This window comes from Ranitomeya variabilis, chromosome 5, assembly GCF_051348905.1.
Source record: "Ranitomeya variabilis isolate aRanVar5 chromosome 5, aRanVar5.hap1, whole genome shotgun sequence".
NCBI classification, from domain to species: Eukaryota; Metazoa; Chordata; class Amphibia; order Anura; family Dendrobatidae; genus Ranitomeya; species Ranitomeya variabilis.
Window position 1 is genome coordinate 258,981,606 of NC_135236.1, and position 14,446 is coordinate 258,996,051.

Below are 14,446 nucleotides of genomic sequence, written 5' to 3' on the forward strand. Positions count from 1 at the left end.
TGTCATTGTCATTCTTAATTGAATATTGGGACGCCCTTTTCTGAAAAATCCGTACTTGAAAAAATTTTGCAAATTATGTTTCTGATTCATTAGGACCCAAATCATTAAAAATCTGGCATTAAAAAAAAATGAAAATTGCTAATTTGGCAAGTAATGGGTTAAGGAGTTCAAAGAGAAAGTTGGCAAAGGAATTCTTAAGGTTGGGTTGCATACTTAAGTAAAGAAGGTGAAGAATTAATTAGGTGTTTTTAGTTGTAATTTTTACCATGGATGATTTGTTTTTCACATGAGCAACGTTTTGTGCCGGTTTGATGTTTTTTTACAGAGGTTTTTTTTACTATGCGCTAGTAGAGGGTAAGATTGTCAGCACTGTGCTTAGCAGAGTTGTAAGATTGGGAATTAACCCCTTAACGACCGCCGAAACACCTTTTAACGGCGGCAGTTAAGGGTACTTAAACCACAGCGCCGTTAATTAATGGAGCTGTGGATAAAGTGAATAGCGCCCCCAGAGTCAGATTTTCTCCGGGGTCTTGGTTACCGGGGGTAGCCGAGACCCCAGAGAACATGATTAGGGGTTTTTTTACCGACCCCCGGGTTGCGATCGCCGGTAATTAACCGTCTACCGGCTGTCGCAAAAAAAAACCACTGCGATTTCCCATTTAATTTCTCTGTCCTCCCATGTGATCGCACATCAGAGGACAGGGAAATGGGGTCCCCGATAGCCCCCCGATACTCACCTGTCTCCTCCGGTGCTCCTCATGGCTCCCGATGGGTGCCGCCATCTTGTTCCGGCCAAAAAATGGCGTGCGCATGCGCAGTGCCCCCGCCGGCCGGCACCCAGAAGATCTTTGGGGTCTCGGCTGCCAGGGCCGAGACCCCAAAGAACATGATCGGGGTTGGTTTATACTGACCCCTGTTTTGCGATCGCTGGTAATTAACTGTTTACCGGCGACCATAAAAAAAAAAAAGCGATCTGTAATTCTCTGTCCTCTGATGTGATCGCAAATCAGAGGACAGAGAAATAGGGGGATTCGGGGACCCTGTTACACTTACCGGTGTCCCTGGGTCCTCCTGTGTCCCCTCCTGGCCGCCGGCTTCCTCCTCCGGTAAGAAAATGGTGGGCGCATGCGCAGTGCACCCGCCATGATCTGCCGGCTGGCAGCTAGAGGAGTTGGGGCTAAATTTAAGGTTAGGGCTAAAGTTAGAGTTAGGGTAAGGATTGGGGCTAAATTTAGGGTTAGGGTTGGGGCTAAATTTAGGGTTAAGGTAGGGGCTAAATTTAGGGTTAGAGCTAGGGTTAGGGTTGGGGCTAAAGTTAGGGCTAGGGTTAGGGTTGGGGCTAAAGTTAGAGCTAGGGTTAGGGTTGGGGCTAAATTTAGGGTTAGGGTTAGGGTTGGGGCTAAAGTTAGGGTTAGGGTTGGGGCTAAAGTTAGGGCTAGGGTTGGGGCTAAAGTTAGGACTATGGTTGCAGCTAAAGTTAGGGTTAGAGTTGGGATTAGGGTTAGGGTTTGGATTAGGGTTGGCATTAGGGTTACGTTTGGGATTAGGGTTAGGTTTGGGATTAGGGTTAGGGGTGTATTGGGATTAAGGTTAGGTTTGAGGTTAGGGTTGAGATTAGGATTAGGGGTGTGTTGGATTTAGGTTTCTGATTAGGGTTATGGTTGTTTTGGGGTTAGGGTTGTGATTATCTTTAGGGTTGTGATTAGGATTATGGATCGGGGTGGGATTAGGGTTGGGGTGTGTTGGGGTTAGGGTTGGAGTTAGAATTGGGGGTTTCCACTGTTTAGGTACATCAGGGGGTCTCTAAACGCCACAGCCAATTTTGAGCACAAAAAGTCAAATGGTGCTCCCTCCCTTCTGAGCTCTGCCGTGCGCCCAAACAGTGGTTTACTCCCACATATGGGGCATCAGCATACTTGGGATAAATTGGACAACAACTTTTGGGGTCCAATTTCTCCTGTTACCCTTGTGAAAATAAAAACTTGGGGGCTAAAAAAATCTTTTTTGTGGAAAAAAAAATATTTTTTATTTTCACGACTCTGCATTATAAACTTCTGTGAAGCACTTGGGCATTCAATGTTCTCACCACATATCTAGATAAGTTCCTTAGGGGGTCTAGTTTCCAAAATGGGGTCACTTGTGAGGGGTTTCTACTGTTTAGGTACATCAGGGGCTCTGCAAATGCAACACAACGCCCGCAGACCATTCTATCAAAGTCTGCATTCCAAAACGGCGCTCCTTCCCTTCCGAGCTCTGCCATGCATCCAAACAGTGGTTTACCCCCACATATGGGGTATCAGCCTACTCAGCATAAGTTGGACAATAAATTTTGGGATCCAATTTCTCCTGTTACCCTTGTGAAAGTAAAAATTTGGGGGTGAAAAGATCTGCAAATGCAACATGATGCCCGCAGAACATCCCATCAAAGTCTGCATTCCAAGCGGCGCTCCTTCCCTTCCGAGCCCCGATGGGTGGCCAAACAGTGCCCCCCCACGTATGAGGTATCAGCGTACTCAGGACAAACTGGTAAACAGATTTTGGGGTCCAATGTCTCCTGTTACCCTTGAGAAAATAAAAAATTGTAGGCTAAAAAAAATCATTTTTGAGGAAAAAAAAGGATTTTTTATTTTCACGGCTCTACGTTATAAATTTCTGTGAAGCACTTGGGGGTTTAAAGTGCTCACCAGTCACCACACATCTAGATAAGTTCCTTAAGGGGTATAGTTTCCAAAATGGTGTCACTTGTGGGGGGTTTCCACTGTTTAGGCACATCAGGGGCTCTCCAAACGCGACATGGTGTCCGATCTCAATTCCAGCCAATTCTACATTGAAAAGTAAAACAGCACTCTGTTGTGAATTCTGCTCTTGGATTCCCTCCGGTGGTTGTTGGTAGTAATGCAGTTGTCCCTGGGTTGCAATCCTGGGCAGGTGTCCCTGCTGATTGCAGCTCTGACTGGGATATTTAGGTGTGCAGGATTCATTAGCCCTTGCCAGTTGTCCATTGTTCTTGGAGGTTTTGCATCTCTGTCTGGTTCCTCTAATACTCACAGTCAATATTTGTGGGGGGCTGCCTATCCTTTGGGGTTCTGCTCTGAGGCAAGATAGAATTCCCATTTCCATCTATAGGGGTATTTAGTCCTCAGGCTGTGTCGAGGTGTCTAGGATGTGTTAGGTACACCCCACGGCTACTTCTAGTTGCGGTGACAGTTTAGGGTTTGCGGTCAGTACAGGTTCCACCTACTCCTGAGAAAGTCTCATGCGGCTCCAAGGTCACCGGATCATAACAGTACAACTGGCAACAATGAGTTAAATGCATCTCAGAAGAAGGGAAGAAAGAGCCATTTTTTTTTTCTGTAGCCTGCTTTGTCTTTTCTTCCCTCTTTTTCTCTGGGTGGCTGAGGAGTCTTGTGCTAGCATGGATGTTCAAGAATTAGCTTCTCGTGTAGACCAGCTTGCTGCTAGGGTACAGGGTATTTCTGATTATATTGTTCAGACTCCAGTTTTAGAGCCTAAGATTCCTACTCCTGATTTGTTTTTTGGGGACAGGTCCAAATTTTTGAGTTTTAAAAACAACTGTAAACTGTTTTTTGCTCTGAGACCTCGATCCTCTGGTGATTCCATTCAGCAGGTTAAAATTGTCATCTCCCTGCTGCGTGCTGATCCTCAGGATTGGGCATTTTCCCTGGAACCTGGGAATCCGGCCTTGCTTAATGTAGACGCCTTTTTTAAGGCTTTAGGATTATTATATGATGAACCAAATTCTGTGGATCAAGCGGAGAAGACCTTGTTGGTCCTGTCTCAGGGTCAAGAAGCGGCAGAATTGTATTGTCAGAAATTTAGAAAATGGTCTGTGTTGACTAAATGGAATGATGATGCTTTGGCGGCAATTTTCAGAAAGGGTCTTTCTGAATCCGTTAAAGATGTTATGGTGGGGTTTCCCACGCCTTTCGGTCTGAGTGATTCTATGTCTCTGGCCATTCAGATTGATCAGCATTTGTGGGAGCGCAGAACTGTGCGCGCTGTGGCGTTGTCCTCAGTGCAGATGCCTGAGTCAATGCAGTGTGATAGGATTCTGTCTAGAACGGAACAACAGGGATTCAGACGTCAGAATAGGTTGTGTTTTTATTGCGGCGATGCTTCTCGTGTCATTTCAGTCTGTCCTAGGCGTACAAAGAGGATCGCTAGTTCAATTACCATCAGTACTGTACAACCTAAATTTTTATTATCTGTGTCCTTGATCTGCTCATTATCATCATTTTCTGTCATGGCGTTTGTGGATTCAGGCGCCGCCTTGAACTTAATGGACTTTGAGTTTGCCAGGCGTTGTGGTTTTCCCTTGCAGTCTTTGCAGAACCCTATTCCTTTAAGGGGCATTGATGCTACACCTTTGGCTAAAAATAAGCCCCAGTTCTGGACACAGGTGACCATGTGCATGGCACCAGCCCATCAGGAAGATTGTCGATTTCTGGTGTTGCATAATTTACATGATGCTATCGTGCTGGGTTTTCCGTGGTTGCAGGCACATAATCCTGTGTTGGATTGGAAGTCTATGTCTGTGACTAGTTGGGGATGTCAGGGGGTTCATAATGATGTTCCTTTGATGTCAATCTCCTCTTCTTCCACTTCTGAAATTCCAGAGTTTTTGTCTGATTTTCAGGATGTTTTCGATGAGCCCAAGTCCAGTTCCCTTCCACCGCATAGGGACTGTGATTGTGCGATTGACTTGATTCCAGGCTGTAAGTTTCCTAAGGGCCGACTTTTTAACCTGTCTGTGCCTGAACATACCGCCATGCGGAGTTATGTTAAGGAGTCTTTGGAGAAAGGACATATTCGGCCATCTTCTTCACCGTTGGGAGCAGGTTTTTTTTTTTGTTGCTAAGAAGGATGGCTCCTTGAGACCCTGTATTGATTATCGCCTCTTGAATAAGATCACGGTCAAGTTTCAATACCCTTTACCTCTGCTTTCCGATTTGTTTGCTAGGATTAAGGGGCTAGTTGGTTTACTAAGATTGACCTACGGGGGGCATATAATCTTGTTCGTATTAAGCATGGTGATGAATGGAAAACTGCGTTTAATACGCCCGAAGGCCATTTTGAATACCTTGTGATGCCATTCGGGCTCTCTAATGCTCCATCTGTTTTTCAGTCCTTCATGCACGATATCTTCCGGACTTATCTTGATAAATTCATGATTGTATATTTGGATGACATTTTAATTTTTTCCGATGATTGGGAGTCTCATGTGAAACAGGTCAGGATGGTATTTCAGATCCTTCGTGATAATGCTTTGTTTGTGAAGGGGTCTAAGTGTCTCTTTGGAGTGCAGAAGGTTTCTTTTTTTGGGCTTTATTTTTTCTCCCTCATCTATAGAGATGGATCCGGTTAAGGTTCAGGCCATTCATGATTGGATTCAACCCACATCTGTGAAGAGCCTTCAGAAATTTTTGGGCTTTGCTAATTTTTATCGCCGTTTCATTGCTAACTTCTCCAGTGTGGTTAAACCCTTGACCGATTTGACGAAGAAAGGCGCTGATGTGACGAATTGGTCCTCTGCGGCTGTCTCTGCCTTTCAGGAGCTTAAACGCCGATTTACTTCTGCCCCGGTGTTGCGTCAACCAGATGTTTCTCTTCCGTTTCAGGTTGAGGTTGACGCTTCTGAGATTGGGGCAGGGGCCGTTTTGTCTCAGAGGGATCCTGTTGGTTCCTTGATGAAACCATGTGCCTTCTTTTCCCGTAAGTTTTCGCCCGCTGAACGCAATTATTTTGTCGGCAATCGGGAGTTGTTGGCTATGACGTGGGTGTTTGAGGAGTGGCGACATTGGCTCGAGGGAGCTAAGCACCGTATTGTGGTCTTGACCGATCATAAAAATCTGATTTACCTCGAGTCTGCCAGGCGGCTGAATCCTAGACAGGCTCGATGGTCCTTGTTTTTTTCCCGTTTTAATTTTGTGGTCTCGTATCTTCCGGGTTCTAAGAATATTAAGGCTGATGCCCTCTCTAGGAGTTTTTTGCCTGATTCTCCTGAGGTCCTTCAACCGGTCGGCATTCTGAAGGAAGGGGTGGTCCTTTCTGCCATTTCCCCTGATTTACGACGGGTTCTTCAGGAATTTCAGGCTGACAAACCTGACCGCTGTCCAGTGGGGAAACTGTTTGTTCCTGATAGATGGACTAGTAGAGTGATTTCTGAGGTTCATTGTTCTGTGTTGGCTGGCCATCCTGGGATTTTTGGTACCAGAGATTTGGTTGGTAGGTCCTTTTGGTGGCCTTCTTTGTCGCGTGATGTGCGTTCTTTTGTGCAGTCCTGTGGGACTTGTGCGCGGGCCAAGCCTTGTTGTTCCCGTGCTAGTGGGTTGCTTTTGCCTTTGCCGGTCCCTGAGAGGCCTTGGACGCATATTTCTATGGATTTTATTTCTGATCTTCCGGTTTCCCAGAAGATGTCTGTCATCTGGGTTGTTTGTGACCGGTTCTCTAAGATGGTCCATTTGGTGCCTTTGCCTAAATTGCCTTCCTCTTCTGATTTGGTTCCGTAGTTTTTTCAGCATGTGGTTCGTTTGCATGGTATTCCGGAGAATATTGTGTCCGACAGAGGTTCCCAGTTTGTTTCTCGGTTTTGGCGGGCCTTTTGTGCTAACCTGGTCATTGATTTGTCTTTTTCTTCCGCATTTCATCCTCAGACAAATGGCCAGACCGAGCGAACTAATCAGACTTTAGAAACTTATCTGAGATGCTTTGTGTCTGCTGATCAGGATGATTGGGTGGCTTTCTTGCCATTGGCCGAGTTTGCCCTTAATAATCGGGCTAGTTCAGCTACCTTGGTTTCGCCCTTCTTTTGTAATTTTGGTTTTCATCCTCGTTTTTCTTCAGGGCAGGTTGAGCCTTCTGACTGTCCTGGTGTGGATTCTGTGGTTGACAGGTTGCAGCAGATTTGGGCTCATGTGGTGGACAATTTGGTATTGTCTCAGGAGGAGGCTCAACGATTTGCTAACCGTCGTCGGTGTGTTGGTTCCCGGCTTCGGGTTGGGGATCTGGTCTGGTTGTCTTCCCGTCATGTTCCTATGAAGGTTTCTTCCCCTAAGTTTAAGCCTCGCTTTATTGGTCCTTATAGGATTTCTGAGATTATTAATCCGGTGTCTTCGATTGGCCCTTCCGGCTTCTTTTGCTATCCATAATGTCTTCCATAGATCTTTATTGCGGAAATATGTGGTGCCCGTTGTTCCCTCTGTTGATCCTCCGGCCCCTGTGTTGGTTGATGGGGAGTTGGAGTATGTGGTTGAGAAGATTTTGGATTCTCGCTTTTCGAGGCGGAGGCTTCAGTACCTTGTTAAATGGAAGGGTTATGGCCAGGAGGATAATTCTTGGGTTTTTGCCTCTGATGTCCATGCTGCTGATTTGGTCCGTGCCTTTCATCTGGCTCGTCCTGATCGGCCTGGGGGCTCTGGTGAGGGTTCGGTGACCCCTCTTCAAGGGGGGGTACTGTTGTGAATTCTGCTCTTGGGTTCCCTCCGGTGGTTGTTGGTAGTAATGCAGTTGTCCCTGGGTTGCAATCCTGGGCAGGTGTCCCTGCTGATTGCAGCTCTGACTGGGATATTTAGGTGTGCAGGATTCATTAGCCCTTGCCAGTTGTCCATTGTTCTTGGAGGTTTTGCATCTCTGTCTGGTTCCTCCTGCCCTGCTGCCAAATCTGCAAAGATAAGTGTCTGGTTTTGTTTCTACAGCACACATGCTGTGTGCTTTACAATTCAGTACTATTCAATGTTTTTTCTTGTCCAGCTTAGACTGTGTTTGGATATTTCAGTCAAGTTGGATTCTCAGGAGATGCAGATATACATTCCATGTCTTTAGTTAGATGGTGGAATTTTTGTATTATCTGCTGTGGATATTTTTAGGGTTTTCATACTGACCGCTTAGTATTCTGTCCTATCCTTTCCTATTTAGCTAGTGTGGCCTCTTTTGCTAAATCCTGATTTCTGCCTGCGTGTGTCTTTCCTCTAATACTCACAGTCAATATTTGTGGGGGGCTGCCTATCCTTTGGGGTTCTGCTCTGAGGCAAGATAGAATTCCCATTTCCATCTATAGGGGTATTTAGTCCTCCGGCTGTGTCGAGGTGTCTAGGATGTGTTAGGTACACCCCACGGCTACTTCTAGTTGCGGTGACAGTTTAGGGTTTGCGGTCAGTACAGGTTCCACCTACTCCTGAGAAAGTCTCATGTGGCTCCAAGGTCACCGGATCATAACAGCACTCCTTCTCTTCCAAGCTCTGCAGTGTGCCCAAACAGTGGTTTACCCCCACATATGGGGTATCGACGTACTCAGGAGAAATTGCACAACAACTTCTGTGGTCTAATTTCTCTTGTTACCCTTGTGAAAATAAAAATTTGGGGGCAAAAAGATCATTTTTGCAGAAAGAATGCAATTTTTTATTTTCACGGCTCTACGTTATAAACTTCTGTGAAGCACCTGGGGGTTTAAAGTGCTCACCACACATCTAGTTAAGTTCCTTAAGGGGTCTAGCTTCCAAAATGGTGTCACTTTTGGGGGGTTTCCACTGTTTAGGCACATCAGGGGCTCTCCAAACGCAACATGGTGTCCGATCTCAATTCCAGCCAATTCTACATTGAAAAAGTAAAATGGCACTCCTTCTCTTCCAAGCTCTGCGGTGCGCTCAAAGAGTGGTTTACCCCCACATATGGGGTATCGACGTACTCAGGAGAAATTGCACAACAACTTTTGTGGTCTAATTTCTCCTGTTACCCTTGTGAAAATAAGAATTTGTGGGCGAAAACATCATTTTTGTAGAAAAAATGCGATTTTTTATTTTCACGGCTCTACGTTATAAACTTCTGTGAAGCACCTGGGGGTTTAAAGTGCTCACCACACATCTAGTTAAGTTCCTTAAAGGGTCTAGTTTCCAAAATGGTGTCACTTGATGGGGGTTTCCACTGTTTAGGCACATCAGGGGCTCTCCAAACGTGACATGGCGTCCGATCTCAATTCCAGCCAATTCTACATTGAAAAAGTAAAATGGCACTCCTTCTCTTCCAAGCTCTGCGGTGCGCCCAAACAGTGGTTTACCCCCACATATGGGGTATCGGCGTATTCAGGAGAAATTGCACAACAAAATATATGGTTACATTTCTGTTTTTACACTTGTGAAAATAAAAAAATGGTTCTGAAGTAAAATGTTTTAAAACAAAAGTTAAATGTTCATTTTTTCCTTCCACATTGTTTCAGTTCCTGTGAAGCACGTAAAGGGTTAATAAACTTCTTGAATGTGGTTTTGAGCACCTTGAAGGGTGTAGTTTTTAGAATGGTGTCACACTTGGTTATTTTCTATCATATAGACCCCTCAAAATGACTTCAAATGTGATGTGGTCCCTAAAACAAAATGGTGTTGTAAAAATGAGAAATTGCTGGTCAACTTTTAACCCTTATAACTCCCTAACAATAACTCCCTAACAAAAAAAATGTTGTTTCCAAAATTGTGCTGATGTAAAGTAGACATGTGGGAAATGTTATTTATTAACTATTTTTGTGACATATCGCTCTGATTTAGGGACATAAAAATACAAAGTTTTGCCATATTTCCGTATTTTTCATAAATAATCGCAAGTAATATCGAAGAAATGTTACCACTAACATGAAGTACAATATGTCACGAAAAAACAGTCTCAGAATCAGCAGGAGCGGTTAAAGCGTTTCCAGAGTTATAACCTCATAAAGTGACAGTGGTCAGAATTGTAAAAATTGGCTCGGTCATTAAGTACCAAATTGGCTCTGTCACTAAGGGGTTAAGGTGGGATGTGATAGGGTTGAGAGTGAAGATGATGAGCTGTGATTTGAAGAGTAATAAGGAAAGCCCATCATAATTTTAATGGGATTCATGCAACAAGAACCATGGGAGCATGAATCAGAGATCTGCTAAATTATTCAAGAAAAGTACGTATATTTTTCTCTAGATCACTTCCACAAGCATGAATCTGAGACCTGCTTTGTTATTCCACCCATGTATGTTTCACTCTGAAACACTAGAGCATTTTAAAGAAAACATACTTTAAATGCCAGCCAGGGATGATGAGACTAGTATGACTAGTCCAAGAGGCAGGTCCCTTCTCTGCTCTTTGTTTTCCTTGAGAGAAAGGTATCTCCCTGTACACCCACATAGTGAGGGGATGTCAGTAAAGGGAAGTGTCACCATGGAACTGCCTCTTGAAACAGTCATGCTTGTCTCATCATCATGAGACCCCGTTTTAAAGTATGCTTTTTGTGTGAAACCCAAGAGCGTGTCAGAGTTAAATATATATGGCTGGAATAATGCAGCTGGTCTCTGATTTATGCTGCCAGTGGTTCAGGCAGCATAACAAAGCTGACAGTTTATTTTTAAATTGTGGAAGTAAGCGGAGAAGAGAGTCAAGTCATTGTAGAAAAAGAGTTGTAGGGCTGTAGGTTAATGCCAATTCAAATAGTGGTCATTCTTTTATTGAAATATATTGTAGAATCATTAACTGAGTTGAGAGATGTGAGATTGTGAACAGGGGTACAGAGTACAGAGTTAAAAGTGAGATTGTTCAAGCACATTTTTTATGCTCTTGTACAGTACTCAAACATAGAACTCATGTGCTGTTGGTGACTGTCAATGGTGTTGATTTTCTTGACTGTAATTGATAGGATTTTGTCTTTATTTCAGGTAAAAAGAATTCTCTTCTCCTACATAAGGTGCAGCATGACCTCCGGTCAGGGGTGCTGAACTACCATGAAAATGAGATTATTCAGCAGATTGTGCAACATGACCGTGAGATGGCCCAGGGACCCTGCTGTACATTTTCAGAGCCAGACTCTGCTTCAACTCCTCCAACTCCTGTAATATGGACACCTCTGGTTCAGGCACCGGTACAAGCAGCAGCTGCTACTACATCAGTTGCTATACCTTTAACTCACCAGCGGCTACCAGCCAACATCTTCCGACCGCCAAATTCTGCATTAGGAGTAACAGCTCGGCAATTCCAACAGTTGCAGAGACAACCTATTTCTTTACACATATCAGGAGCTGAGGCACCATTGTCACAGCAGTCTTCTTATCATGTACATCAACTGGCGGGTTTTTCTGCAGCAGCCTGTGTGAGTCCCAGACCACCATATAATGTACCATATTTTGACAAGGGTCCAACACAAAAGCTGCTTCCTACCAGCTCAACTCCTGCTGCTTTTGACACATCACAGTGGTCTCTAGGACAAGAAGATTCTCCTTGTCAACCAAGACTATCAAATTCTGACCAGCATCTCCCAAGTCCCACTTTTAGACAATCTCTAGGCTTGAAACCCCAATTACCGGGTCAGCCTTTAACTGGAGCTTCAGAGCCATTATGGGTGTTACCACCTCCACTTCAGAGATCAGACTCTCCTGGGAGTTCACCTTTAGCATTAAGTCCAGGTGCACACCGAACCACTCAGGTTTGTGGTTCTTCCAGGTCTCTTCTCCTTCCTCAAACAGTTCCCATTGTGTCCCATCCAAACAACTGCAATGCTCTACCCCTTAACAGACTTAGGCAAGATGGTCGTCCAATTTCTGTTTCTCAACCTTCTTTGCCTCAGCCAGCACCTGGGTCACCACATTTTCCCCAGCAGTTCACTCCAGACTTTACTTTATTTCCTAGAGGAGGAAGTCAAAATCTAAAAGGCCACACCATGTTGCCTCAAGAAGGATCTGCAGAATTTTTATTTGGAGCAAGTGCTGCTGGTGTAGAGGACCTACCTTTCCACTCAAAACTCCCTTGTAACCTATGACCTTTTCTATTGCTAGAGATCTGCATTTAATGCCCAACAAGAGAAGACACATAGAATATTTTTGAGGTTGCATACTATAGTGAAAGGGTAGTTGGCAGGCTAAATATGAATTATGCCACCAAGTATAAATGACTTGGCATTTGTACAGCACATAACAACAATAGTGCAAACAATGCAAAAGATTATTACAACATCTATATGATCAAAAGATATGGTGTTCTCAACCTGTTATAGGACTGATTAGCTAACAGTGATTTACCATGAGGTTGCAAATGGAAATTGCCTTTTTATGATGACTAAAGAATTGCTAAATGTATGTATGATATTCTGCTGAATGCTATCCTAGCTGTCACCAATCTACCAATTCCTCTAGTTTTAGATCTTTTACTTTGGTTTAAAAAAATGTAAATCAAAACAGTTTTGCAGATCTTTTAGCAATGAAAAAGGATTAAAGTGACTGAAAGGTATTAGTTGGCATAAACAGTCCTTCAGATGTTAAAGTCAAGTGTCCTCGTTTATTGGTGGTAATTACCTGCCCCTCGCAATAAGGCACCTGCTTTATCTGGACACCATTCTCATCAAGTGTTCTGCATTGATGAAATGTTTTGTGCTGCTGATATGGCTAGAGTCCCTTACTCTATGTAATCTTCAGTCATTGCCAGTGGTACCGACAGTTCATTTCTTAGAGATATCTATGAGAGGTATGATTCTCTAGTATTGTCACATGGGTTTGAAGCACATGATTCATTTGGATACACCTTTCATTGCACCTAGTGTGTGTGTGTGTGTGTGTGTGTGTGTGTGTGTGTGTGTGTTTGTGTGGCTAGCTAGAGGGACATCAAGGCAAGCACACTAATACTTGCCTGCATAAGCAATATTATGTAACATTTTGTCCTTGTGCCTTCACTTCCCCAATGGAGTCAATAAAACAGGAATGAACCTTGGGGAGCCCCATACTGTCCGATAAGAAAACGCATCTGAGATATGGGGCATGCCATAACTGTAGCCTCATGCCAATTTCAAAATATGCGCTTTCCTTGTTGCAATAAGGCACTGCCTCGGCATGGGTTGTGCAGTGCAGACACTCGTATTGGAGAGTGCCTTATTGCTGCTGAGTTACAGATCAGAGGTGTGATATCCGGCTAGCATCTTGCTATATTCCTGTGTGCACATTCTATACGTCATCAAGTGGTCTCCTAATGCAGGGAGCAATCTGACTGGAAGAGACTTGTCCGAGCCATTACTTTCTGTTACATTGAAATGTAATTGGGGAGATTTCAGCTTTATTCACCATTTCTCTGCCAGAAGTAAGTCGCGCTATGTAAGCCTGTAGCTGCAGCAAGGAGATTATTGTAATTTTAATTTATTCTGATTAAATCAAAGGAGCCTTTTTGGATTCCATGATCTTCTCTAACTACTGTGGAACATTTAGTGAATTTCGAGCTGGATGAAATACTGTTTTGTTCTTCTTCAGTCTCTTTTCCCTCCTTTCCCTAATCTCCAGTCTTATGTAAATCCCTTACTTTTGCCATGAATCAGGATACATTTCCATTATCCTTCCTTGCCGTTTTCCTGCTTATCTGAGAATAACCTTTTAATCCCTACACTGTATTGTACCAATCTTCTGTTGTGATGAAACTTGATTTTCCTCCTATTACTTTCCAAATCTCTGTTGATCTTTTACCTCTAGTATTTCTCTGCCAGGTTCCTCTCTGCTCAACATTCCAGATAAGAAAATCCTGCAGTATAATGAAGCCAGCATCTTCTCTATTGATATTGATTAGCCATTGGACTAAATTTTGCAACATTGTCTTTGCTAAATCAGGTAGATAGAAGAAACCATTTAGACAGGAATATGAGATATTCCTAAGTGTTTTCATAACAAAATATTAATATTCTTTCATTAACATGAAAAGGCATCTCTAACTCCTTATTTCTGTGTGTAATTAGATTATGTAAAATCCTTGAAGACTAATAGTTTGTGCACTCTTCTGGCAGTAAAAGGGATAAAAAACAGTATTGGATATAAAGGAAAAAAGAGTAATAAACAGTTTATGTTAGAATATTACTATAGCAGCAGGTAGCTCTCTCTCAAAGAAAAAGAATTCTCTGTAAACATCACTTGTGTATTTGCCAACATCCTATTTATTTTAAAGAAGTTTCTGCTTTGGGTTTTTTTTTTATAAGTAAAAGAAAATAAATGAAAGTATTTAAAGAAAAAAAATATTTAATATATATATATATATATACACACACACAATTTCAGGATTTCAATAAATTTTCATTAATAAAATGTGTGGAAAATGGTTGATTTTATTCATACAATAACTTTAAAAGCATCAGAAGACATTGGTAGTACTAGTTTCACGACTTCTTGAGAAAAGTAAAAATGTACACATTTCAAATTTAGAAAGAACAAGTATTACACAAATACTGGGGCAGAAGTATCAATCTTGTCTAATACATAGACAGTATAACGTTAAACTAGACAATTAGAAAATGCACTGAATGCAACACTTCACTTTGGTCTAACTTTACAACTTCTTGGCTGCCTTACTTTTGGACTAATGTTTTGGGTAAACATGTTGTCATGCATAGACACATCTTAAGACCCACTCTTTCAAGCTAATGCCTCACAAAACCACAATTCCGTTACAAATGAGC

At 43.0% G+C, this 14,446-nt stretch overlaps 1 protein-coding gene across 1 annotated transcript in view; it reads left to right on the forward strand.

Annotated features, from left to right (window-relative positions):
* Positions 1-14,031, forward strand: part of HCN4 (hyperpolarization activated cyclic nucleotide gated potassium channel 4) — a 433,381-nt gene extending 419,350 nt beyond the window's left edge. Inside the window, exon 8 of the mRNA XM_077264133.1 lies at positions 10,686-14,031. Within this exon, the coding sequence (XP_077120248.1) occupies positions 10,686-11,782 (1,097 nt within the window). The 3' untranslated portion in view covers positions 11,783-14,031. The remainder of the gene's footprint in view (positions 1-10,685) is intronic.
* Positions 14,032-14,446: the final 415 nt, after the last annotated feature.